At 53.5% G+C, this 25,871-nt stretch overlaps 2 protein-coding genes across 6 annotated transcripts in view; one reads left to right on the top strand and one right to left on the bottom strand.

Annotated features, from left to right (window-relative positions):
- FKBP15 (FK506 binding protein 15) overlaps positions 1–18,136 on the top strand; it is a 31,678-nt gene extending 13,542 nt beyond the window's left edge. For both annotated transcript variants that reach the window (XM_014952335.1, XM_014952336.1), the window contains exons 15-29: positions 809–902; positions 1,735–1,844; positions 3,088–3,198; positions 3,868–3,962; positions 4,632–4,734; positions 8,228–8,399; positions 9,575–9,711; positions 10,045–10,200; positions 10,860–11,012; positions 11,365–11,457; positions 11,899–12,009; positions 13,971–14,078; positions 14,278–15,023; positions 15,814–15,904; positions 16,377–18,136. In XM_014952335.1, the coding sequence (XP_014807821.1) occupies positions 809–902; positions 1,735–1,844; positions 3,088–3,198; positions 3,868–3,962; positions 4,632–4,734; positions 8,228–8,399; positions 9,575–9,711; positions 10,045–10,200; positions 10,860–11,012; positions 11,365–11,457; positions 11,899–12,009; positions 13,971–14,078; positions 14,278–15,023; positions 15,814–15,904; positions 16,377–16,451 (2,355 nt within the window). In that variant the 3' untranslated portion in view covers positions 16,452–18,136. The remainder of the gene's footprint in view (positions 1–808; positions 903–1,734; positions 1,845–3,087; positions 3,199–3,867; positions 3,963–4,631; positions 4,735–8,227; positions 8,400–9,574; positions 9,712–10,044; positions 10,201–10,859; positions 11,013–11,364; positions 11,458–11,898; positions 12,010–13,970; positions 14,079–14,277; positions 15,024–15,813; positions 15,905–16,376) is intronic.
- Positions 18,137–21,814: 3,678 nt separating this feature from the next.
- Positions 21,815–25,871, bottom strand: part of LRSAM1 (leucine rich repeat and sterile alpha motif containing 1) — a 32,380-nt gene continuing 28,323 nt past the window's right edge. For all 4 annotated transcript variants that reach the window (XM_014952360.1, XM_014952358.1, XM_014952356.1 and 1 more), the window contains 3 exons: positions 25,510–25,591; positions 24,904–25,052; positions 21,815–23,339 (listed from right to left, as the gene is read on the bottom strand). In XM_014952360.1, coding sequence (XP_014807846.1) covers positions 23,214–23,339; positions 24,904–25,052; positions 25,510–25,591 — 357 coding nt within the window. In that variant the 3' untranslated portion in view covers positions 21,815–23,213. The remainder of the gene's footprint in view (positions 23,340–24,903; positions 25,053–25,509; positions 25,592–25,871) is intronic.

A 25,871-nucleotide genomic window follows, 5' to 3' on the forward strand; every position in this document is an offset into this window, starting at 1 on the left:
AAAAAAAAAAAATCCACAAAAAAAACCCAACATAAAAAAAAACCCTGGTGCATTGTTTTGGCTTCGCATTTTCCTTGTATTGAGAATGAGGAAGTTGTGGCGAGTAACAAGATGAAAAAAGATAGGCTTTTCAGTTTGATGAAATAGAAACTAGTCATTAAAGTGAAGTTTAAATCTGACAGCGATTTGGATTTATTGTTTTGAAAGTCTGACCCCGATATCCCGAATTCTTCTAGAAACTTGACACAAGTTGTATTGTAATTTTTTTTTTTTTACCTTGCCTGAGAGAGTAAATTGCAGTGAGTAAGGTACTCCCAGCATTTAACACACTCTTCAGGCTGCGTAGCTGCTTCTGATAAGCACCGAGCAGTAAAGCCACAATCCAGTTGGTTGGGTTGTGTGTTTTGAGCCTTTCCTAGGAATAGCCTTGTGCTCAACTTAGTGTGACTTCAGATTGCTGCACACCCAGTAAGATGCAGTGAGTGGTTCACATCTGATCTTTGCCTCTCATAAATGAGGGGGAACGTGCTTTTGCTTAAACTTCAGGAAAGAAGGTACTTATTAAGCTGTGGTAACTTGAACGCGTATCTAAGCCTTGAAAGAAGAGTGGCTTTGGTTTTTTCCCTTTACTATGACTGTTGTGTAATTTGACTTCCTGCTCCCTAATTCTATTTGGTTGGTGGGTTGTTTGTTTTTTTTTTCCCAAATATCGTCATTGCTCTGGGGCTTAAAAAACATGAAAACCACTTAAGTGTGAGTGGGGAGAAATATCAAAACCCATTCTAATCTGTTGAATTTGTTCCGCAAGGCGTATCCAGGCATGGCATTTGCTTACCCCCAAACTGCTGCGTCTGCTTCTCAGCTCCAGCCTGTAGGACAGATGTATCCCACACCTTACCAAGGTACATTTTAAAAAGTACATGCTTTTCAGAAGGCTGCAATACCTGCAGTGAAGTGTTTATAATGCTGGTTTAAGCAGCAATGGTAGCATGTTCACCTGTCTGTAATGCTGTGCTGTTTCCCAGATTCTTATTTTTGGATACCAAATAGGGGCAGACATTTCCTAATAAATATCCATCTTTTTCTTACGTCAAGGAAATTCAAGCACTGTGGAAGGGGGGGAATTTCTAGGTATTTTCCCAAAGCTGTGTGTTACTAAAGGTATTTCATAGCTGGTGCTTCCATTTACAAATCTAACTGTAACAGTACACAGTTGTCCCACCAGCCAGGAAAAGAATTTGAGTGTACATACTAAGTACCTTTGAGTGTACATACTAAGCCTTCACTAAGTGGGAGGATATAACCCCAAAATAAGGTGCAGCCTAAGAAGGACTGAAGGCAATTAAAGAACCATTTAGGTGATCCCTGTGTTGGTGAAGACTTGAGCGTAGCTGAACATTTCTTGGAGTGCAGTTTTTCAGTTCAAAATTTCAGGAGCCAGCCTTCATTCCTGTTGTTTGTACCTCTTCGTGTACTGTTCTTTTGCTCTGGGCACTTCCCTCTTGTTGACCCGAGTGCTGTCACGTGGCCCAAGAATTTCGTGTAGTCATAAACCTGCCTATTCATGTTATTTGGAAAATACCTCTGTTATTAGTTTTCCAGATACCGTTACCAAATACCATCTATTTCTGGGAAGAGATGGCTGTCCTGTCTGGCAGGCTTCAAACCACTTTTGCTGTGTCTGTGCAGGCATTTTCCCCCTGTGACTGTAGATCTCTCTTCTTTCCATTCAAGCACCTGGGGATGTTACGTCCTTTCTGATGACGGAAGCTCGGCAGCACAACACCGAAATCCGAATGGCTGTTAGCAAAGTAGTAGATAAAATGGATCATCTGGCTGCCAAGGTAATGTATGGCATGGACAAGCTTGCTAACAACACTACTGCTTTTTGCTCTCCAGATGTGGTCTGAGGAGCTGGCTCTACTTAAATGCCAGCATTACATTTATACCTGATGCGTAAACTTAGGGAAAATTCCAGTATTACCAGAACTTGTAGTGGTAGTAATTCAGCTACTGTGAGCAAGCTGAGATGAGGCTGGGGGGAGGCTGCTGTCACAGACTTACAGAATGCTGTGGGGCTGGAAGGGATCTTTGGAGATCATCCAGTCCAACCCCCTGCCAGTGCAGGGCCACCCAGAGCATGTCCCACAGGCACGTGCCCAGGCGGGTTTGAATGTCTCCAGAGAAGGAGACTCCCCCACCTCCCTGGGCAGCCTCTGCCAGGGCTCTGCCACCCTCACAGCAAAGAAGTTCCTCCTCATGTTTAGGTGGAACTTCCCATGTTCCAGTTTGTGCCCATTTCCTCTTGCCCTGTCCCTGGGCACCACTGAAAAAAGACTGGCCCCATCCTCCTACCACTCACCCTGTAGGTGTTTATAGGTGTTGATGAGATCCCCCCTCAGTCTTCTCCAGACTAAAAAGACCCAAGTCCTTCAGCGTATCCTTGTAAGGGAGATGCTTCAGGCCCCTCATCATCTTTGTAGCCTCTGCTGTCCCCTCTCCAGCAGTTCCCTGTCCTCCTTGAACTGGGGAGCCCAGAACTGGACCCAGTGCTCCAGATGGGGCCTCCCCAGGGCAGAGCAGAGGGGCAGGATGACCTCCCTCCACCTGCTGCTCACATTCTTCCTGATGCCCCCCAGGATGCCATTGGCTGCCTTGGCTCATGGTCATCGTGTTGTCCACCAGGACTCGTAGATCCTTTTCCTCAGAGCTGCTCTCCAGCAGGTCACCCCCAACCTGTCCTGGTGCAGGAGGTTATTCCTCCCCAGGTGCAGCACCCTGCACTTGCCCTTGTTGAATTTAATCAGGTTCCTCTCTGTCCAATGTTCCAGCCTGTCCAGGTCTCGCTGTGTGGTGGCACAGCCCTCTGGAGTGACAGCACTAGGAGGGGTGGCTGACTCTTACTTTCGTATGATGTGTTGTGTCTGGAGACATTTACTGCCCTTCAGGAGTTGTGGCAGGTGACACAGAGGCATATACCCTACAGCTACTCAGATGGCAGAGTGAAGCAGAACTTTGCAGATGTCAGACTCTTACCTACATCCATAAACTCATTTCCCCTGACTTACAAATGCCTTGTGCTTACAGGTGGAGGAGTTGAAGAAACAAAACGCTGCTAACAGCTCGCTGCTGCCTGGTATCTCCTCTGTTACTATGGAAGCCTCCATGATCATGAGCAATATCCAACGCATAATCCAGGTGAGCATGGCCAGTCTTGTTTGACTCCTTCCATAAGGAACTGGAGCCCACTGTGTTATTCCTAACGAGGACAGCTGTACTGGCTTGGCCTGAGTGTGCATCCCCCTACGTGTTCTATTTCTGCATGGCCGAAAGCAACTTTCTAGTTAAGAGCATGACATAGACAATGATTTCCACCCCTGTCCCCCCCCAAAAAAGCTTTCTCAACTGTTTGTGTTCTGGGTACTTTCTGTGCCAGAGTTGATATATTGGTATTTAATAGGCCTTGGTGTTCGTGTGAGAGAAATTCCACTTCTTAAACCATTATGGACTTAACCCCCAGCATCCCACAGACCTGAGTTTCACAGCTGAAGCACTGAGTTGCAGGAACCACCTCCTTCTGTTTTTCACCACTTAGTCTTATACTTTGTAGTTTTTCTAGACAGCAGCCTTATAATCTTGGGGTTTGTAGGTGACAAAGTCAACCAGACACAACATTCTCTAGAATGTGGTTTGGCACCCTCTGTCCTGTGCCAGGACTCCTGCCGAGCGCAGTGGCACCTTCCTGTTCAGTGGCCCCCAAAGGTGATCAGTCTCACTGCTGTCCTGCATCTGTACCAAGCAAAGGCTTAGGTGCTGCTGCAAGGAAGTCTAGAGTAAGACAAATACTCATGCTGGGCTGTGCTTTAGGAGAATGAGAGGCTGAAGCAAGAGATATTTGAGAAGAGCAGTCGGATTGAGGAGCAGAACGAGAAGATCAGCGAGTTGATCGAGCGGAATCAGAGGTAAGGAGTGGGAGAGAACTGCCCCCCTGCACCTGCCAAGTCTTTCTAGCCTATGCTTGGTTAGGTATAACCAGGAGAGGTGCCCTTTAGCATAGAGACATTCTATTGTAAGGTGGTTTGCTGTTTGTTTTTTTCAAGGCATTAAAAGTGTGGTTCCCCACCCCCTCAGGGCATGTCTCCAAAATGGCAGTTTACTTGAATGTGTTAAAAAAACCCTCAAACCTTGTTTGAGCACACTTGCTCTGCTTCTGGGAGTTAATTTACTTTTGCTAGCTTTTTAGTAAGGTGGAAGAAATTGTAGAGGATGTGGTGTCCCTAGTTCCATGGCTGGGTCTGGGTTCAAGGCAGTTAAACAAGTTATTCCCCTTCTTAAAGGAAATGGCAAAGGCCAGTGGATATCAGGGTATCAAAAGTCTTTAACTGGGTGATAGGATGATTAGACTTGTTGCAAAGAGGTGAAGCGTTACCTGAACTGATATAATCTCTGCTGGGCCAGGCACACCCATCCCACCCTTCTGGGATCGGGCTCTTCAGGGCAGAGCATCCTGCAAAATTGTCTGGGACTTGTCATGGAGAAAACTGCTTTGAAATATCACCTTTTCTATCGGCGCCGTTTGCTCCAGGTCATGTATTTATGTAAATGCTCACGTGGCCTTCCCCTCTTCACAGGTACGTGGAGCAAAGTAACTTGCTGATGGAGCAGAGGAACCATTCACTGCAAACCACAAATGAAAACACCCAGGCCAGAGTGCTGCACGCAGAGCAGGAGAAGGTAATGGGGACGAGGAGCCGCAGAGCTCTGCCTGCAGCTGGGAAAGGGGCTGCTTGTTGCACTAAAACCCACTGAAGCCACCTTAGTTGAGGCTGGAGCCCATTCTTCTGCCAGGCAAAAGCAGTTCTGAAATTAGTTTTGAATGCTGTTTTGAGAAACAATTTGAATATTTCACGGCGTTCATAACCAAAGCAGCACAGAGGATATAAATGTAGATTTTTATGCTGTCGTAGCTTGAATATTCTTAGCTTACAGGAAAGTTCCTGATTTATTGTTAAAATTGTAGGTATATGGCCAACATGTTGAGGAATTTTGTGTATCACAGGGTTTTGTCAGATTGAAAATATACTTTGTTTATCCAGTTGCCCTGATAGTTTCAGGAGGTTTTTTTTATTCCTTCTATTTAACTGACATAGAGTGAAAGTAGCTATAAGAAAAATCATTTCCTACTAGAGTTTCATAACTGCACTTTTTTACACCTTTTTTTTTTTCTTTCTTAATACTAACCAAAAGATGGCTGTTTCTACTAATGATGTATTGTGCTTGTGTGAAAGGGGCTGTTGGGAAATAGCTTTCAAACCAGTTCAAGGCACTTAATGCATGGCTGTGAATGCTGTAATGCCCACTGGTCCCAGCCCAGGGGGGCTCTGAGGTCTGGGACGACACGGTGTGGCCTCCGCGCTCTCAAGCACTGGCTCCTTAATTTACACCAGGCTCAGCCTCGCACCGTGCTCCCTCACTGAGCTCTGTATCTTTCCTGGTCAAATGTGAGATGATAAATGCTTGCTCTGCATGAGAACCATAACCTGGTACATCAGAAAATGGCAGAAACTGCAGCTTTCCAAAGTATATTAGCAAATGTGCTAAAGAACAGAGCAATAGATGGCTGATAACTGTGTGCTGGGTGAGCAAGGAGGGAGAGCTGCCTTTTTCCACCAAGCGCCCAGGTCACATACCCATAACATGTAGGGAGTGTGAGAGATTCTAACCAGGAATAAGTCAGATTGGAAATAATAAATTCCTTTCTGCCAGTGAGTACAGCATCCAGCTTGTGGGATAAGTAACTTGGGGAGGAAGCATCTTTTGGAAGCCTAAGATATGATCTTCAGGAATCTTTTGGGCCTAGTCTTCAATAGGAGTCCACCCGGGTGAGCTGTCACTGCCTGGGTGATAATGCTGCTACATGAATAGACTTCAGGCTGGACCAGAAAAAACACTTTTTGCACTGGGAGAAGATTTCCCCAAATTTTGTGAGAGTACTGACTGTAAACATGAAGGCTGGGATTCCTTCCTCTTCCTTTTATCTAACCCAGCTTGCTCTGTGACTGCCATGCCGACATCACTGCAGACAGACAGAGTCAGGGAAGAGAACTTTAAGCTGGTTTATCTATTCTTTACTTTAAAAGTAGGGAGTCACCTTTTATTTTGTGACCCAGGCCAGGCATCTGTCCCCAGGATGACTGAGAGGAGGTAGTAGTGGCTTGCTGCTTTGGGTCCTAGACCTCTGACCCTGGCAGAGCATGTCACAGCTGGAGCTGAGGGCTTTGTGTGCCATAAGGGTCAGTAACACCCCCCTCCCAGTGCCACGGTGCTCACAGGGACCACTCCTGCCTCTGGGGGTGTGATCTACCTCTGAAGGTACCTTTACCTTCTTTCTTTTTAAGCCAGGCTTCACTACTTAAGCTTTTACAGCTCTTGAAATATTTTAAAGGCTTTTCTGGCATGTCTTAGGCTCCTGTAATGAAGCGTTTTGCTTTACTGATGATGATTAATGCCTCTGCCTTTCAAGTTGTGTTCTTAACTCTTGCTGTTTCCTGTCGCTGCTTTCTCTTCCCTAGCACATGCCGCCAGCGGATCGGGGCTGGGACCAGGTGAGGCAGTGTCTGCTGACTGTGGGGTGACACAGAACTGTGCCCTTGGTAGGGCCAGCCCAGCTTCCTCTTCAACTAGCTACAGGCTGATTGGGGTTCACATAATTGCCTCAGATCTTGAATTAGCACGGATGGATCTTCAGCTTGGAAAAGGGCTTTATAAATGGCAGCGTCGCCCACTGATCCCCTCTTTCTTGGGGAGCCCTTTCAGGGAGCTTTGTCACATGCTGCTCATTTCACCTCCCCCACGGGAGAAACAGGACAGGATCGTGTAATTGTCAGAGCAGACACTGATCACAGGAGATTCTGGGTACCTGAAAGCTGGAGGCTGGAGCTGAGCTAATGTGGACACGAAATGTTCACTGCGGGAACTTAAGCCTAGTAACAGTCCCTGGCCTGAGATTTCCTTTTTCTTTCTCTTTATTTGTCATTAAGGACAAAGGCAAGTGTTAAAGCAACCTTTAGATAATGCCATGGGGTTTGGGTTTGGGTTTGGTTTTAGCACGCGAGGAGTTAGTATCTTGAACTGCAGGGAGACTTTTATGGAAACGTAAGAGGAAAACAGATTGTTTTTAGCCAGTCTCTGTTGAAATGTTGCCTCCTCTTTAAAATGAATGGTGTGGTGTCCCGGCCCTCAAGGTCTGCACAGGTTCATCCTCACCACAGTTGGAACAGTTTTGCTCACAGTTCTTCTCTGCCAGAAGGCAGTGGTCCTAGTCTGAAGACAAGCACTTTAATTCTCTTATGGGGATAAAGCAGAGAGAAACTCCAGTTCTCCTGCAGTTTCCAGTTACAGGGCAGTGAAAGGCTGTTGGGACTCTGGCTGTAGGTGTGGATCCAGGAATTCCCTGCAGCAAGTGAGGATTTCTGACTGGTGCAGCTCTGTCTCTGCAGAGCATCCTCTGAACTTTGTGCTGTGCAACAAAACTGGGAGCGTCTCTTTGTGCCTTTGTCTTGATGCCTTGAGCCTCCCCTGATGTACTGTTTACAAGTTGTCTAACGAGCTGTATCGTACCTGGTTTGACATGAGTCACCGACTGAGCGATCCTGAATCCAAACACATCAACAAATTCCTGTGAGAGCTCTGCTCCAAATGACAGCCTTGCCCCTCTGGGCACCTCAAGGTGGCTACATGCTGCGTGCTCTGAGGGAAGGTGCTCTTATGGCTGAAACAAGCCTATGCTTTGTGTGGCTTTTCAGTGACTTGTAACCTTATTGAAGATAATTAGATGTTGGAGCCCAGGGTTTTAGTTGAGTAGATGCTGTCGTAGCCTGACAACTCTGAGCAGAGCCACGGGGCACTGGTACTAGTCTTAAAGATGTGTTTAAGCATCTCGAGGAAAACTCACTGAGTTGAATTAATGTGGTGATGAGGTTGTTGATGGCTTTGTGCAAATTCCTAGTCAGTCTGGACAGGTTACAGCCAAACCACTCAGTTACGTGGCCAAAAAAGGTTATCGTTACCTCTTCAATTTGGAGGTGTCTGTGAGGAGCTGGATCCCAGTGCTTCCCCATTAAGGTCTCCAGTACCCTATCGGTTCTTCCTGCGAGAGTGGTTCTGGTGCCTCCTCACACTCACATCACTTTTCCCTCCCTTTTCCCTGCTCCGTTTTGTGACACAGGCCAAAGTTGCAGAGGAGTTAGCAGCCGCCACGGCGCAGGTTTCCCAGCTGCAGCTGGAGCTGACGGCCCACCAGAAGAAGGAGATGGACCTGCGGAAACAACTGTCTGCTGCCCTGCAGGAGGCAGAGCGACATGAGACACAGCTCAATAAACTGCAGGCACAGTTAGCAGGTAGGAGGTCTTGTGCCTGTCCCATGAGAGATCCTTGAGGTCATTCTTTTTTCGAAGTCATAAGCTTTTCCTTTCTTCTGGGGTAATGTCCTGGTTCTGGCGGGGGTAGGGTTCACATGGGGTTGGAAGGGACCTCTGGAGATCATCCAGTCCAACCCCCTGCCAGAGCAGGGCCACCCAGAGCAGGTCCCACAGGAACGTGTCCAGGTGGGTTTGAATGTCTCCAGAGAAGGAGACTCCACCACCTCCCTGGGCAGCCTCTGCCAGGGCTCTGCCACCCTCACAGCAAAGAAGTTCCTCCTCATGTTTAGGTGGAACTTCTTATGTCCAAATTTGTGCCTTTTTTCTTTTGTCCTATCTCTGGGGTTAATCTTCACCAGGATCTGGCAGGGACACAGTATCCATCCCATGTCGGCCATGCCCAGTCTAAAGCTGGGGTGGTGGCAGGGAGTCACTGGGGAGTGGGTTGGGGCATCCCGGGTCCAGTGGGTGAGTGCTGGTGCCATAATTAGTGTTTGTACATTCCTCTATTAGTGTTATTGTTTTCCTGTTCCCTTTGCTCTTCTGTTAAATTGCCTTTGTCTCAACCCACAAGTTTTGCCTTTTTCTTCCAATTTTCCCCACGGCTGGGGGCAGTGAGAGGGTGGCTACGTGGTTCTTTGTTGCCATCTGAGGCTAAACCATGATAGTCCTCTTTGGCACCCAGCGTGGGGCTTCTTCCGCAAGAGTCACCTCCTCCTCTGGTGATATTCAGAAATTCTTGCCTTCTGGCCAGTCACTTCCAGAATTCCAGACCACAGGGGTATCCAAGAAGGATACTGATGCCCTGGAATGTCTGAAGGGTACGTGCGTCCTCGTTACTGCCACAAGGAAACTGGGATGAATCAATGAACAAAGTCATCCCGTCACGGGGATTGCTGTCCTCACAGAGGAACCAGAGATGCTCCAGTGGCTGAAAAGTTAAGATAAAAGCTGAGGTATAAGCGTTGCCATTTCACAGAAGAAACTCTTGATAAATTCTAGTTCCCTCTGCAGGTGAAGCCGTGGGGTTGATTTCATTGTGCAAAAGACACTGTTCCTTCCCGCCAGCCCCAAAAAGCTCTAACCTGAAATACAGGTAGTGCTGACACCCACAGTGAGGTGTGTGGTTTTATGTTTTGTTTTTTTTTTTGCAGAGCTCCAAGAAGCCTCTGAGGACACTCAGAGTAGGTTCAAAGCTGAGAAGCAGAGCCGCAAGCAGCTGGACATGAAGATCACAGCGTTGGAAGAAGAGTTAACGGACCTAAAAGTGGAAAAGGAGACCCTGGAAAGGGTACGTCCAGTGCCAGCGATACAGAGATGCAGGGTTTCAGTTGTTTGCTGAAATTTAACCCAATATTCTTGCTTGTAAACATGCAAATTAGGTAAATCTTGACTCATCCACGGGCAAGGATCCCTGTGCTGGTGGACTCTTTGTACTTATTAAAAAAATTTAATAAAAATCACATATCTTAGACAGTAATATGTTAACCTTCCTACCTCTAAAGTAATCTCAGCTTGATTTTAAAGTGATAACATTCCCTGCTCAAAGAAGCTTTTTCTGCACAAGGAAGAGAAGCTACTTCGGTGCAATCTGGCTTATTCTGTGTCCTGTTCTGGATTGCAGAATCTTGCAGAAAGGAAGAAGAAATCCCTCTCGGAGAGAGCTCAAGCTGAGGAAGAGATGGAAGAAATACGCAGATCGTACCAGCAGGAGCTGGACAAGCTTCGGCAGCTGCTGAAAAAGGCACGGACTTCGACTGACCAGGCAGCAGCAGAGCAGGTGAGGAGTCATGGCAGCTTCTCCAGAGAGGGCCTGGAAGGTTTGTAGGAACATATGGGTGGGAAATAGTTGTGAAAACGCTCAGGGAGTGGAAAAACAAAGACGTTGCCTGCTTGATTTTAGGGGTTAACTTCAAGAAAGGGTTCACTTTGTCTTTCTGAAGTATCTTTGCTGGTGTTTGTTGGCCCTGCATCTGCCTCTGGGCTTTACACTGATGTCTCTAAGGAGGCAGATGATGTGAGCAGGCAGGGAGGCTGCCGGGTCCTAGTCTCTCTGACTCCAGCCACGGGCTCCTGCTGCAGCTGTAGAGTTTTGGGGCAGCATGGATGTGGGCTGGCACCTGGCATCGGGGTCAGGCTGAGGGAAGGAGAGGCACCAAATGAAGCTCACAGTAGAGAGAACTCAGGGCTGCTGCCGAGTGAAAGGCTGCTTAGAAATATGCCAAGGGATCTGAAACCTGTGCCAGTCTGAAGGATCGTGGCCAGAACTAAACTCTGAGAGGAGTGGGCAGGAGCTGGTGCCTGCTCCAGGGCTGCCATTCCCGTGTGGGTGTTCCAGCTGAGGGCAGGAGGTGTTGTCCAGCCCCAAATTTTCAGCTGCTTGTGCAAATACAGATTGTGTGAGCATGTTCCTGACGATCTCTCTCACATGATGGGCAGCTATCACTCGTCCAGGCAGAGCTGGAATCCCAGTGGGAAGCCAAATGTGAGCGGGCGCTGGCCTCGGCCAAGGAGCAGCATCTTAGAGAGTACCAGGAGGTGTGTGAGCAGAGGGATTCCCTGCAGCAGCAGCTGTCCCAGCTGGAAGAGAAGGTAAAAGGGCTGGGTTTATTGCTGAAATGTCATGCCAAATAACCAGTAACTATAACCAACTACCCTCTCCCACCATTTGACTCTTTAATTTCTTGACTACTTGAATTTGATCTTGCCCGGGGGATGTGTCTGTGCTTGCATCTCTTAGGTTGAGATGGTGGGCCAGTGATTTACTGCCCAGTCCTGAGTGAGGGAGAGCCAAGGTGCTGTCAGTCTCGGGCTAAAACAACAGCTACGGTCTCCTCTGCTTTTCTGTGCTGTTCTGAGTGACTGCTTTTGAGCAGAAGCTGTTTGGAAGTGGGTGACACCGAAAGGGGCTGGAAACTGATGGGCTCTGGTTCTTGTCTTTCAGGTTGCAGCTCTGAAACACTCGAAAAAAGCAGAGGAGCAAAAATCATCTGAGTTTCAGCAACGTTTGGAGCAACTGGAGCCTATCAAAGAGAAGGTAAAGGGGAGAACACGGCAGCTGCCTGTGAACTGGAGAGCAGTGATCACTAGCCTTGGGATACCTGTGTCCAGAGTAATAACATGAGTTCCAGAGCATGAGAGGGAAGGAATAACTCCCAGCAAACCAGCACAGGTCTGGTGGTGAGACCCAGACCTTGTTCCACTGGGGTCTCAGTAATGCTGTGCCTGTTCTGGGTGTAACTTGAAGAGCTGATGACACGGTTGTGGATCTCCGGGGTTTGGGCTGGGTTGGATGGCTTTATTTTGGTGCTGGTCATTTCAGCCAAGTCTCTTGCAACTCTCTATCAAAGCCCAGCTTAAAACTCCACTCCCCAATTCTGCCCCTTGCTAAGAAGCTGTTTCCAGATCCCATTTCCCCTGTTCCCCATCCGTTGCAGTGGTGTCTGGAGCTGCTCTAACTCCTGGTTTCCCCTGGCAGTACTCAGCCCTGCAGGAGGACGCTGCGGCGCTGAGGGCTCGCTATGAGGAACGCATCCGAGACCTGGAGAGGCAGCAAGATGGCTCTTCATCTGCAGACTTCACAGAAGAAGTGAGCTTCACTAGCCAGTATTTCCCTTCACTAAGCAAATCTGTTTGCCTTGTATTATTTGCTTCACACGGCCTGGACGAGCACACGATCTGCTGGATCAAGCACTGGCTGACTGGAAGGTCCCAAAGAGTTGTGCTCAATGGATTCAAATCCAGCTGGCGGCCGGTCACCAGTGGTGTGCCTCAGGGCTCAGTGCTGGGACCATTTCTATTTAACGTCTTTATTGATGATCTCGATAAGGACATAGGGTGTATCATCAGCAAGTTTGCAGATGATACCAAGTTAAGCAGGAGTGTTGATTCCCAGGAGGATAGGGAAGCCCTACAGAGGGACCTAGATAGATTGGATCACTGGGTCAAGATCAACGGCATGAGTTTCAACAAGGGCAAGTGCCAGGTCCTGCACTTGGGCCACACCAACCCCCTGCAGCGCTACAGGCTGGGGGCAGTGTAGCTGGAGCTGCCTGGAGGAAAGAGACCTGGGGGTTCTAGTTGACAAACGACTGAATATGGGCCGGCCGTGTGCCCAGGGGGGCAAGAAAGCCAATGGCATCCTGGCTTGTATTAGAAATAGTGTGACCAGCAGAAGAAGGGAGGTGATTGTGCCCCTGTACTCAGCACTGGTGAGGCCACACCTCGAGTGTTGTGTCCAGTTTTGAGCACCTCAATCCAAGAGAGATCTGGAGGTGCTGGAGCGAGTGCAGAGGAGGGCAACGAAGCTGGTGAGGGGGCTGGAAAACAAATCATATGAAGAGCGGCTGAAGGAGCTGGGACTGTTTAGTATGAGGAAGAGGAGGCTGAGGGGAGACCTCATCACTCTCTACAACTACTTGAAAGGACACTGTAGAGAGGTTGGTGCTGGGCTCTTCTCACAGGTAATTAACAATAGAAAACGAGAGGGAACGGCTTCAAGCTCCAACAGGGGAGGTTTAGATTGAACATTAGGAAGGAATTTTTCACCGAAAGAGTGGTCGGGCATTGGAACAGGCTGCCCAGGGAGGGGGTGGAGTCCCCATCCCTGGATGTGTTTAAGGGCCGTTTAGATGGGGTACTGAGGGACATGGTGTAGGGGAGGACTTTGTAGAGTAGGGGAGATGGTTGGACTCGATGATCCCAAGGGTCTCTTCCAACCTCTATGATTCTATGATTCTATTTCTCTTGGAGCAGAGATAAGAAGGGAAAACACTACCCTTGGAGCAGAGATAAGAAGGGAAAACACTATTTTCTCCTCAGAAGCGCTGTGTTGCTAGCAGCAGGGTCTGCAGAGGCAGGAAGGGTGAGATCACCCTGCTGCCCACTTGGTTGCTTGATTTTTTTGGGGGTGTTATAGTTTAAGACTTGAGGTTTAGATGTACAAATTGTAAATTTAGATGTACAAATGATAAGAAGTTAAGTGTCAGGCTGTCTTTTGGGTTTGTGCAACCTGCCTCAGTTCTGGAGGGATGGGTTTGGGGGGTGTGTGTGATGGTTCTGGATGAAGACAGTGTGATGTATTCTGCTTCACTATGGGAATTTCTGATTTGAGAAGTGGATTCTTTGGAAACCACTTGAGAGGCTGAGGGACTTGGGTCTGTTTAGTCTGGAGAAGAGAAGGCTGAGGGGGGATCTGATCAACACCTATAAATACTTCAAGGGTGGGTGTCAGGAGGATGGGGCCAGGCTTTTTTCAGTGGTGCCCAGGGACAGGACAAGAGGAAATGGGCATAAATTTGAATATAAGAAGTTCCACCTACACATGAGGAGGAACTTCTTTGCTGTGAGGGTGGCAGAGCCCTGGCAGAGGCTGCCCAGGGAGGTGGTGGAGTCTCCTTCTCTGGAGACATTCAAACCCACCTGGACACGTTCCTGTGGGACCTGCTCTGGGTGGCCCTGCTCTGGCAGGGGGTTGGACTGGATGATCTCCGGAGGTCTCTTCCTCTGGTAATGGATCTTACCTTTGTTTCCTGTCTTGCTCTTTTCCAGGTAAAGAAGATAATGAATGGTGTGTTTCAATCTCTTCGGGGTGAGTTTGAGCTGGAAGAGACGTACAGTGGGAGGACGGTTCTGGGCGTTGTCATGAACACCATTAAGGTATGAGAGTGGTGAGGGACACAGGGTGATGGGTGTGAGGGAACGAGTCTGGGGCTGAAAACACAGACTTCTCCTGGGAGTCTGAACTCATTGAAACAGAAACTGTTGTGGGTGGCAAAGCAGCCCAGGAGTAGAAGATGATACAGGCACCTGATTATGTTTAGGGTATAACCTATGTTCTCTCTTCCCAATTTTTCAGACTGTAACACTGCAGCTACTCAATAGGCAGCAGGAGAAACCAGATGATGATGGTAAAAAGGAGGAATCTGGAACAGGAGCAGCGAGACAGGAGGCATCACCTGGAGCAAAGACTGACAATGAAGAGCCCATGCAGCGTAGCCCAGCGCAGAGTGTGACATTCCCAGCTGGTCCTGGGGAAGCCACTGCAGGCTCCACGGTGTCTGACCAGGAAGATGAGTCCCCTGCTCTGTCTGCCAGGCCCAGAACTGCCGAGGAAGAGCAGGTGACGCAGAGCAGTGGGGTGTCAGAAGAGGAAAAGGTCCAGGGGGAGCCTCTCTCTTCCACAGCTGAATCCTGCCTGGGTCCTGACCCTGCAGGACAGCCTGTTCCCCAGGTGGATGCAGACCCTGTCCCCGCTGAGCAAAGGCAGGAGAGCAGTCCCATGGGGGGAGCTGAGACTGAATGTGGTCCCTCCAGAGTATCTTTGCAGGCAGAAGCTGCAGAACCTTCTCTTCTAGAAGCCCAGCCAGGAGAAGTGGATGTGGCAGTGCCTCCAGAAAAGCCAGCTGCAGAGCAGGAGGCAGAGGAGCCCGTGGGGGGTTTAGAGCCCCCTCCCTTGAATGGTGATGGAGGGATCTGCACAGATGAAAGTAGCTCTGAGAAGGAGCCATCTTCAGCACCCAGCCCAGCAGGGCTGAGCCCAGCTCTCAGAGAAACCCCAGCACGGCAGGAACTGGGCTCCAGCCCCAGGCAGAAAGATTCCAGGTGAGGGGTGGCTGCTGAGGCATCCCCAGTCCCATTTCCCTGCTGATTCCCTGGCTCTGGTCTGGCAGCTGCCCAGGGGCTGGCACGGCTGTGTCCCAGCTGTGGGGCAGTGCCTGGTGGGGCCGAAGCACCATCACAGTGCTGGCAGAGAGCAGGCTGTTGGGGGGCAGGCTCTGCTGGGAGGGTGGCTGTAGGGCCACCATGGTGTTGGGGGGACATTGGTGCTGTTTATCCCTGTTAATGGGTTCCAGCTGAGTGCAACAGGGGAGCATGAACCTTCCCTGGGACCTCATACTCGTTGCCAGGTCCCATTGTCATTGACAGTATCACATGGGGCTGGAAGGGACCTCTGGAGATCATCCAGTCCAACCCCCTGCCAGAGCAGGGCCACCCAGAGCAGGTCCCACAGGAACGTGTCCAGGTGGGTTTGAATGTCTCCAGAGAAGGAGACTCCACCACCTCTCTGGGCAGCCTCTGCCAGGGCTCTGCCACCCTCACAGGAAAGAAGTTCCTCCTCATGTTTAGGTGGATACTTCTTATACTCAAATTTGTGTCCATTCCCTCTTGTCCTGTCCCTGGGCACCACTGAAAAAAGCCTGGCCCCATCCTCCTGACACCCACCCTTGAAGTATTTATAAGTATTGATAAATAAGCATTCTGCTCTGGTAAGGAGTCCATGCCTCAGGAGTGTGGCTCAGTGACAAAACTTCTACATCATTCTTTAATAGACCTTCTAGATGATGGGATCCTGATGTTACAAACAAGCTGTTAATTCTCTACCTTCTTCTAGCCTCTTTGAGGATGACGACTTCTTTGAAACGGCATCTCCTAAACCACTGAAGCCTCGAGTTCCCTCTGAAGAGGAGGATGAGGAGGAAGTGGTAGGTGGTTGTGTCTTTCCACTGCTACCAAACAGGTTCAGCATTAACCTGTAGCGTGTCTGAAGCCCCTCCCACGGGGGTGGGGGCCTGGCTCCTGCTGGCCCAGCTCAGAGCTTCCCCTGCGTTTTCAGTATAAATCAGGAATATTTTGGATTTTGTTTCTCGTTGAGCTCGGAAGGGTTCCCTGGGCAGGGAGTGAGGACAAACTCCTGCTGGCATGAAATCAGTGAGAGCTGCCGAGGTCACTGCAGGGTTTTAGTGTCTCACCCCTCTCCCCTCCCTTTCAGCCCGTAGGTCTCTCTCTCCTGGAATATTAAGCCATTGTATGAAAAGTACAAAAGTGTCAGTAATGAGGCTTCTTGAAATCATCTCCCTGAAGCTGCTGGAGAGTCCAGAGCCAGAGCTGTGCAGCAGTTACTAAATACTGGGAAGCTGTTGAGACTGACACATTTCCCTCTGGTTTTACTTCCAGAGCATGAAGGGGCGTCCCCCTCCAGCTCCGCTGTTTGGCGATGATGATGATGATGACCTGGACTGGCTGGGATGAAGAGCCGGCTGGTGAGCGCCTGTGAGCCCTCTCCTCTTCCTGTGTGCCTGGCACTTAACGAGCCTCAGACCTGGGACAGTTGTGAACAACCAGGGATATGCCAGGCTCTTGTCCCCCCGACCCATGGGGCTGAGAGCAGGGGGCTCTTGGCACTGGCTGGGACCCCTGGCTCTGACCAGGCAGAGACACAGAGGCTGGGGAGGGGCTGAGGGTCTTCCTGCCCCTCTCTCTTGCTGTCCTACTTCTGCCAACCCTCCCTTCATTCCTCTGAAACTTTATGCAAATGTGAACTTTGGGAAGTGCTTCAGAAGAACGAGTCTGGCAGGACCCTGCAGGAGTAACTACTTGTTAAAAAAAAAAAAACAGACTAAAATCTCCCCTCCTCCCCCAGTGAAGGTCTCCTCGGAAGATTCCCACCAGTTCCCAGGGCCTCCACACTGGTTTATCCCCAGGTGTTAGTGATGTGCAGTGGGAGACGGGGCCCAGAGGCCCCATGTGGGTGTTTCTATGGGCCAGTGGCTCCCGACTGGTGGCTCAGGGCAACCTCCAGGCTGGGGTGGTTCAGGTGGGTGCTCTGGGGTGTTGAGAGCTCTGGTGCCTGTGGTGCTCACTGATCTGCAGCCGGGGTACCTGGCCTCTGTTCTCCTGATGCTCCCAGCAGAGATGTAGCAACCAGGAACTGCTGGGGGGAGGAGGTGGGTTCCCAGCTGGGTTTTAGGGAGGACCCTGAGGCTCCCAGAGGCCTCACAGAAATGATTCCCTGTGCAGCCAGCTCCTCTCTTCTCTCTCTGTGGCCAGAGGGGAGGTTATTTTTTCACTGGGTGGTGCTTCCCTGGCAGTGGAAGCAGCAATACAGGTGTGTAACGTGCTCCTTCCCCAGAGCAGGGTCCCTGCAGGGAGCCCAGCCCCTCTCCTGTGCCTTTTTCTCTGCCGCTCTTGGAAGCGCCATGGTCACAGCACCAGTTCAAACTGGGTGATGGTGGGACAGAAGCTGTGACCAGCCTCACCAGGGCTCTGCGGGGCAGCCTGGGCTGGGGGAGTAACTGCTGAGCCGTAGTGGACCAAGATGTGAAGGAGTGAGGAGGGGGGGCTGGGCAGGCACCTTGGGGTTCTCGTAGCACCTTTACCTCCATACTCATCGGCACTAACGCAGCTTAAGCTGGGAGCAGGTTCTTAGTGTCTCTAGAACTCATAACCCCCTTCACTTAATAAAATGGAAGCGCTTAAATTAACTCCACTAGAGTTTAGTTTCTACAACGGCCTCTTATTTCTGAGAAGAATTTGATCTGTGTCCTCCTAAATGCAAATTATGGGGTAGGGGAGAAAAGAGCACTGGGGTTTCCTGTTCCTGAGCGTGGCAGGTCCCTGTCCCTACCACAAACTGCCCAATGCAGCCAAAACTGAGGCTGAGACCGAAGGTTGTGAAAGAGCTGCCCCTGCTGCCCCCCAGGCCCCTGTGTCACAGGGAGGACTCGGCTGGGGGTCCCTGGGGAAGGTCAGAGCACGGAGCAGTGAGGGTGGGTGAGACCCAGGTTTTTGGGGGCTCCCCTGAGCTACAGCCTGTCCTGAGCACCCTGCCCTGCTCCTGGGGGAGGTTGTTGCTGGTGCTGACACATCCCGGTACAGACAGACAACCCCAGGCCTTCGCCCTTCACTTCCCAAAAAATAAAGTGCAATTAAACCTGTGTGGTTTTGCTTGCGTGGGTTTTACTGCACAGTCTGCCTCCGTCTGTTTCGACGCGCTTGAAAACTGCCTTGGCTCTGGCTGGAGACTGATTTGAGGTAGAAAATCCGCTGTTAAACCCTCTCCTGGGACAGGAGGGACGGTCCCTCCATGCTGTGAGTGCAGCGGCTGCCGGGTCACGCTGTGGTGGTGTGAGGAGGTGCAGGACAGAAGATGATGGTGAAGGTTCTCCAGGAGGGACCTCAGGCATCTCCCGGGGCTTTGCTGCAGCCCGGTCTCTCGCAGGAGGGTCCGTGGGTGCAGGGGGGGTCCGTGGGTGCAGGAGGGTCCGTGGGTGCAGGGGGGTCCCTGCTCGGCTCCGCAGGGGTTGGGATTCGACACTTGTCCCTCTAGAAGGTGGGCACGGCTGGTACCCCAGCCCCTTCCCCATGTTGGTGTCTCCCTCTACCTCAGGTTTTTTTCCCCACTTTTTTTTTTCCTGGCTCCTTCTCGGGACCTAAAATAAACAGTGTTTGTCCCCTGTGCCTGAGTCCTTGGGGTGAGAAAGTTCTGGGCCCCCTGGGGGGGGGGACAGTGGCCTCTGGGGCTCCTGGGCACTGGGAGCGATGGAGGTGCCAGGTCCCGGGGAGGGGGCAGATGCCACCCTGGGGGGGCTGTGAAGGGGCTGGTCCCACTTCTGGGTGCTGTTTGGGGCCGGGAGGTGGGAACATGGTACCAGGGACGGAGGGAGGGAGAGAGGGGGCTGAGGCTGGGACCGGGACCAGGAGGCTGCTGTGGGGCGGGATGGGGCTCGACGCCTGCTTCCCTGTAGGACTTGGGGCGCAGGAGCGGGGACCCCCTTCTCTGTGCCCAGGCCCTGGTTTTCCCACCCAGCCCTGCCCGCGGAGAGCGAAGGTGGCACCTTTTTCTTGCTGCAAACCAACCTCTCCCTGCCTCAGGGAGAGAGAAAAACCACCGGAGCCGGCGCTGGGCCAACGTCTGGCTTTAATGGCTTGTGTCTCCCCAGGGCTGGGTCCTTCCCCGGCCACCGCGTCCCCCTGCGTGTCCCCCACCGGCCGCTCTCCCAGGGCTACAGCCCACGGGGACCCTGCCCGGCCCCTTCTGCCCCGTCCTCGCTGCCAGTGACACGGGCTGAAGCGCAGCCGGGGCCGGGGGGGGAGAATTTTCCAGCCTGTGGGATTGCGACACCGGGAATGGCGTGTGGCCCCCACGCCGTGACTCCCGCCGGGGGGTCCGGAGGCACCGGGAGTGTTATAAACCGGAGACGAGCGCAGGAGACCCCGGGGGGGAGGAGGAAACCGCCGTAATAAGTTAATTTTTAAGAAGTCTGATGCCCCCCGGGCTCGTGTGTGGGGCAGCCCAGCGTCCTGCGGCCCCCAACGCACCCGGGCTGGATCCTGGGGGGCGCTGAGCCCCCAGCCCCATCCTGGGCCCTCTCCCTGCCCACGTCGCCGGGGCTGAGAAGCCCCTGCCCCACGGCTGGGTCCATTCTGGCTGCCCCCGGCGGGGACAGGAGCCCCTTCTTCCCCATGGGACCTACTTGAGGAAGACGAGGAGGAAGAAGGTGGAGACGATGAGGACGAGGATGCCGGCGGCGAAGCCCAGGCGCAGGTTCTCCATGGAGGCCAGGGGGGGCTGCGTGTCCAGCAGCAGCCCCCGCCCCGGCAGCCCCAGCACGAAGGCACCGGGCACCTCGGGGCCGCGGCGGAGGCCGCAGGGGGACACCATCCCGCTCACCGCGAAGACAGGGCCATGGGTCACACATGCCATCTCCACGGGGCGCACCGGGGCTCGGGGGGCGGCTGGGGGGTCCCTGCCGCCTTCCTCCCCCTCCTCTTCCTCCTCCCCATCTGGCGTCGCCCCGGGACCCCCCGGTGCCAGCTCTGGCACCAGAGTCACCGTCCTGCAGAAGGGGCAGCTGACGAAGGCGACGGGGGCAGCACGACACACCAGCTTGCGCAGGCAGCTGAGGCAGAGGGAATGGCGACAGGGCAGCTGCTGGGGGGCCCGGACCCCCCCGGCACCCCGATACGCCTCGTAGCAGATCCCGCACTCCCCGCCGGCCTCCGGCCCCACAGCCATGGTGCTCCGGGGGCGCTCGGCCCGGCCGCCCCGGCTTTTGAAGGCAGGAGGCGGGTGACGGCCGTCCCCGGGGGCGGGGGGGACGGGGTGGGGGGCGAGGGTGGCCACCCCCCCGCTGAACTTCAGCCCGGCCCTGGGGTGCTCAGCGGGCACTGGACCGACGCGCTCCTCCCCCGGCCCAGGAAAGGGGCTGCCCACACTAAAAAACCTGCTTTTCTTCCCCTTTCCCTCCACGAAGCCACTCGCTGCTATTTCCCGAGCACAATGTGTGCATTTTGTTATTATTTTATTTTAGGGCGCGCTCACCAGGGACACACATGAGCCCCCCCACCCCTCATGCATTCACGTCACACCAGACCTGGGGCAGACTTGTCCCCTGGCACAGGACGTGTCCGTGGCCACCCTCCTGCCACCAACCTGTCCCCCGAGAGGGCTGCACGGAGCCAAGAGCAGCTGCGGAGCACCCCGGCCCCGCAGGGCTCCAGGGCGTAGGAAAAGGCAATGATGCTTTTATTTCTAATTTATTTTTTATCCCCCACCCCAGGTCAGTGACAATCCCTCAGCCCAGCCTGGGTGACACAGGGCATGGTCAGTGGGGATGAGCTGGCAGTCCCCAGGCAATGCCCCAGCCATTGTGGTGTCCCCATCCATGGTGGGGTTGGGGACAAGGGACAGCCCGGGCACCGCTGATGCCCCAGGAAAGGCTGGCACTTATTTACGGGCGGGCGGCGGACCTTGCCCTGGGCTCCTGTCACTCATTACCCCCCGAAGGCAATCGCTGCCCACCGGTGGGACGGGATGGAGGGGACAGTTTGGAGCAGTGATTGCTGCCCAGCAGGTCTCGGGGCACCCAGAACTGAAGTGACTCTGTCTCTCTCCAGCTGCACACGTGGGGGCTCCCAGCGTGGTCCCCGGGGGGCTCCCTGTGGGGCTGGGGCTCTGCAGATGGTCAGGGAATTGTCAGAGTTGGAAGGGACCTTCTAGAGATCACCCAGTCCAACTCCCCGGCCAAAGCAGGGCTGCCCAGAGCACATGGCTGGGACCTGCCACCCCCCCCCGTCCCTGCTGCCTCCTCCCCTGGTGGGTCAGAGTCAGAATCATAGTATCATAGAATCATTGAGGGTGGAAGAGACCCTTGGGATCATCGAGTCCAACCATCTCCCCTACTCTGCAAAGTCCTCCCCTACACCATATCCCTCAGCACTGCATCTAAACGGCCCTTAAACACATCCAGGGATGGGGACTCCACCCCCTCCCTGGGCAGCCTGTTCCAATGCCCGACCACTCTTTCTGGGAAAAACTCTTCCTAATGATCAGTTTAAACCTACCCTGTTGGAGCTTGAAGCCGTTCCCTCTCGTTCTATTGTTAATTACCTGTGAGAAGAGACCAGCACCAACCTCTCTACAGTGTCCTTTCAAGTAGTTGTAGAGAGTGATGAGGTCTCCCCTCAGCCTCCTCTTCCTCACACTAAACAGTCCCAGCTCCTTCAGCCACTCTTCATATGATTTGTCTTCTAGGCCCTTCACTAGTTTCGTTGCCCTCCTCTGCACTCGCTCCAGCACCTCCAGATCTCTCTTGGATTGAGAATGTCCCTGCCAGGGCTCCCCTCAACGCACCCCAAACGCCAGCAGCCCCCGTGTCCCCAGCCCGTTTGCCACGTCCTCTCCCAAACACCCAGCAAGTCCCCAGGAGGGTCACACCAGCTCCCACCCACAGCAGCGCCGCGTCCCCAGGGCTGTCCCCAGAGGGCTCAGCCAGGGTGGCTGGTGGCACGTGTCCCTGCACACTGGCCACCTCCACAAGGCCACACACGTGCCCTGCGCGGCCGTAGGACACACGAGGCAGCCCCAGCCCAGGGTCCAAGGTCTGTCCCTGCCTGGAAGTCCCCAGGGATGTATCACCGTCAGCAACACCCTCGGAGACATCCAAGAACCTCAAGTTCTTCCCAGATGGAGGTGGGAGAGGAGGAGATGACCCCAGGACAGGGGCAGGCGGTGGCTCTTCCTTTCAGGCATCCTCCCTCCCAGGCAGAAGGAAAAAAGCAGCAAACACACCCACCCCCACCCCCAGAAACCAGCTGCTTTTTCACGGCTGCTGCGCCGGGACCAGGCTTCTCTGGGCGGTTTGTACTTCAAGGTCCAGAGACAAATGAGGGACGGGGGATGTTACTTATTAATGACAAGGGCAAACAACCCGCCCGCCACCGCGCAGAGGCCGTGCGGAGCCACACGGGCACGGGCACAGCCCACGGCCACGGGACTCGCGCCGGCTCTCGGGTGGCCGCCACGTTTTCCACTCACAACCCGTGGTTTTCGGATGAGGGACCTGGCCGGGTTCCTCTGGCGAGAGTGGGTCCCTCCAGTCCTGGATGTGGGGACTCTCCCCTACAAGAGGAAGGCGAACGGAGGGGGTCGGGGATCCCCCTGCCCACGGCCACCAGTGGCCAAGACATGCTCCCCCTGGGTCAGCAGAGCAGAAGTTCCAGACCTTTGGTGTGACACAGAGCCCCATCATGGCATCGCACGCTCCTGGTCACGTCCTCCCACGGGAGATTCACCCACCTCTGGCTTCAGAGATGGCACTGACTGTGTCCCTGCCGAGCCAGGGGCATTTCTGAAGGCAAATCCATCAGCCAGAGAGGAAGAGGTAAGAATTGCACCCAGCTCCATCAGTCAGTGCACCCAGGCAATGGTGGCCACCCAGCCTCCTCTTGCTGGGGAACACCGGCTGGTGGAACTGGGTGAGATGAGGAGGGGACGCAGATGAAGGAGGAACCCAAGGTGGAGGCTGAGGAACCCGAGATGGAGGCTGAGGAGCCGTCGGGGAACATGGAGGATGCTGAGACTCCTGGGTGCAGCCGGGCCGGGCCGTGCAGGGGGTGGGGGCGGTGCTGGCCATGCTGTGTGGCGTCTGTTTAATACTGACACGGAGCAGGAGAGGGGCATCACCCCGGGGACAAAGGGGTGCCGGGCAGGGTCCCCGTCCTGCGCCCTGCCTAGCCGCTGGGGAAGATGCGGATGCGCTGCGTGATGTCCCTGCGGCACAGGGGACAAGCGTGCAGCTGCTGGCTGCAGGTCTGGCAGCAGCAGACGTGGCCACAGGGCAGGAAAACTGCCTGGGTCTGGGAGAAGAGAGAGAGAAGAGAATCATAGAATCACAGATTCACAGAATCATTCAGGTTGGAAGAGACCCTTGGGATCATCGAGTCCAACCATCAACCCTACTCTACAAAGTTCTCCCCTACACCATATCCCCCAACACCACATCTAAACAACTCTTGAACACATCGACCACCTCCCTGGGCAGCCTGATCCAGTGTCTGACCACTCTTTCTGGGCAAAAACTCTTCCTAATGATCTGTTTAAACCTACCCTGTTGGAGCTTGAAGCTGTTCCCTCTTGTTCTATCACTAATTACCTGGGAGAAGAGACCAGCACCAACCTCTCTACAGTGTCCTTTCAAGTAGTTGTAGAGTGATGAGGTCTCCCCTTAGCCTCCTCTTCCTCAAACTAAAGAGTCCCAGCTCCTTCAATCACTCTTTGTACGATTTTTGCCCTCCTCTGCCCCGGCTCCAGCACCTCCAGATCTCTCTTGGATTGAGGTGCCCAAAACTGGACACAACTGTCCAGGTGTGGCCTCACCAGTGCTGCGCACAGGGGGACAATCACCTCCTACTTCTGCTGGTCACACTATTTCTAATACAAGCCAGGATGCCATTGGCTTTCTTGCCCCCCTGGGCACACGGCCGGTTCATATTCAGCTGCTGGTCAATGAGAACCCCCAGGTCCTTTTCCATCAGGCAGCTCCAGCCACACGTCCCCCAGCCTGTACCAACGCAGGGGGTTGGTGGTGGCCCAAGGGCAGGACCCGGCACTTGGCCTTGTTGAAGCTCATCCCATTAACATTGGCCCATCCATCCAACCTATCTAAGTCTCTCTGTGGAGCCTCCCTGTCCTCATGCAGACCAACACTCCCACTTAACTTGGTGTCATCTGCGAACTTACTGATGACACACTCTGTGTCCTTATCAAGATCATCAATGCAGATGTTAAACAGAAATGGTCCCAACACTGAGCCCTGGGGAACACCACTTGTGACCGGCCACCAGCTGGATCTAACTCCATTGAGCACCACTCTTTGGGACCATCCAGATGGTGGACACGGTGAGTGCTGCTGTCCCGTAACACACATCCCAGCACAGGAGGGAATGGGGCTGGAGGAGACTGGGATCAGCCAGGGGTGTCATGGCGTGGGAGGCGGAGACCCTGCATCCCCATCTCCGTCCCTGCGCACAGCCTGGCGCTGTGTGTGCAGGAGGGAAGGACACGGCTCAGGGCTGATCTGAGCAGCCCCACGAAAGCTTCCCATGGACAGCCCGGCCCAGGAGCTCACCACCTCCCTCCCAAACCCACCGGGAGCCCGCCCTGCCCTGTCCTCCCTCCCCGTTGCGGTGCCCAAGCCCAGCTGCGCTGCAGAGCTGGAGGGATGAGCACTCAGGACCTGCTCAGGGCCAGGCTGGGGACACCGATACGGGTGTCACTTTGCCCCAGAAATGGAGCCTGCTCTCCTGAAGCTCAGGAGAATCTGGAGATCTTCAGGATTACAAGACCACACACAGGGGCTGTGCTGGATTCTGCCCTCACTCCACCCCCTGCTCCAGCCCCACGCGTGGGCCGGGGTCTCACCTCCTGCTCCATGCAGACAACACACTCCGACTTCTTCTCGTCCCAGAGCAGCGGGGGGGCCGTCGGGACCGCGGGGCTGGGAGGCTCCTCCAAGGGAGCGCTGGGCTCCGGGGCTGCAGGGACCTCGGCGTCCACCGTCCTCAGCAGCTCTGCAACCACAAGCAAGACATCTGAGCTGACCATCTCCCACCCACCCAGAACGTGTGGGGCTGGGTCCAAGCTCAGGGCTCCAATAAGTGGTTGAGTTTAAGGGACGTTTAGATGCAGTACTGAGGGATATGGTGTAGGGGAGGACTTTGTAGAGTAGGGGAGATGGTTGGACTCAATGATCCCAAGGGTCTCTTCCAACCTCAATGGTTCTATGATTCTATGATTCTAAGTACGAAAGTCAATGGTACTAGCAGTGATGGTGACAGCGATGGTGACAGCGATGGTGACAGTGCAGCCTGAGCTCTGCCAGCCATCCCTGCCTCCCCTCGCACACCAGCCCTGCACGGCAGCTCCGCTCCTCAAAGGGAGGGATCCGGCCCCACAGATCTCCCCCCCTTCAAGGCTCAGGCACCTGCTGAGAGTGTCAAAGACCGGGTGGAAAAGAACCGGTGGTACCTGGGATCGTCTTGGCCACGGCCAGGATCTCCTGGGCTCGCCTGAGGATGGCTCGCTGCAGGCCAGCCTCCGTCACGCCAATCTGCGGGGCAAGAGGAGGGCTGTGAGCTCTGGGAGGGGAAAGGAGGAGACACACGTCCCCAAGGGGACACTGCAAACTGGCAGGACCCAGTCACGTCAAGGGAAGGACCTCTGGCAGGTGCCAAAGCCAGAGGAGGGAATGCCCCTGGTGCCATTTCTACTACAAAGAGCATCCAAGGGATGTTGAAAGAGGTCCCCAAGGTACAGCTCACCCTGCAAGTGCTCCGGGAGAGCTCTCGCCTACTTGGATGGGGCACAGAGCACCACTGACCCCTCTCCCT

This window comes from Calidris pugnax, unplaced genomic scaffold, assembly GCF_001431845.1.
Source record: "Calidris pugnax isolate Ruff unplaced genomic scaffold, ASM143184v1 scaffold135, whole genome shotgun sequence".
Classification (NCBI taxonomy): domain Eukaryota; kingdom Metazoa; phylum Chordata; class Aves; order Charadriiformes; family Scolopacidae; genus Calidris; species Calidris pugnax.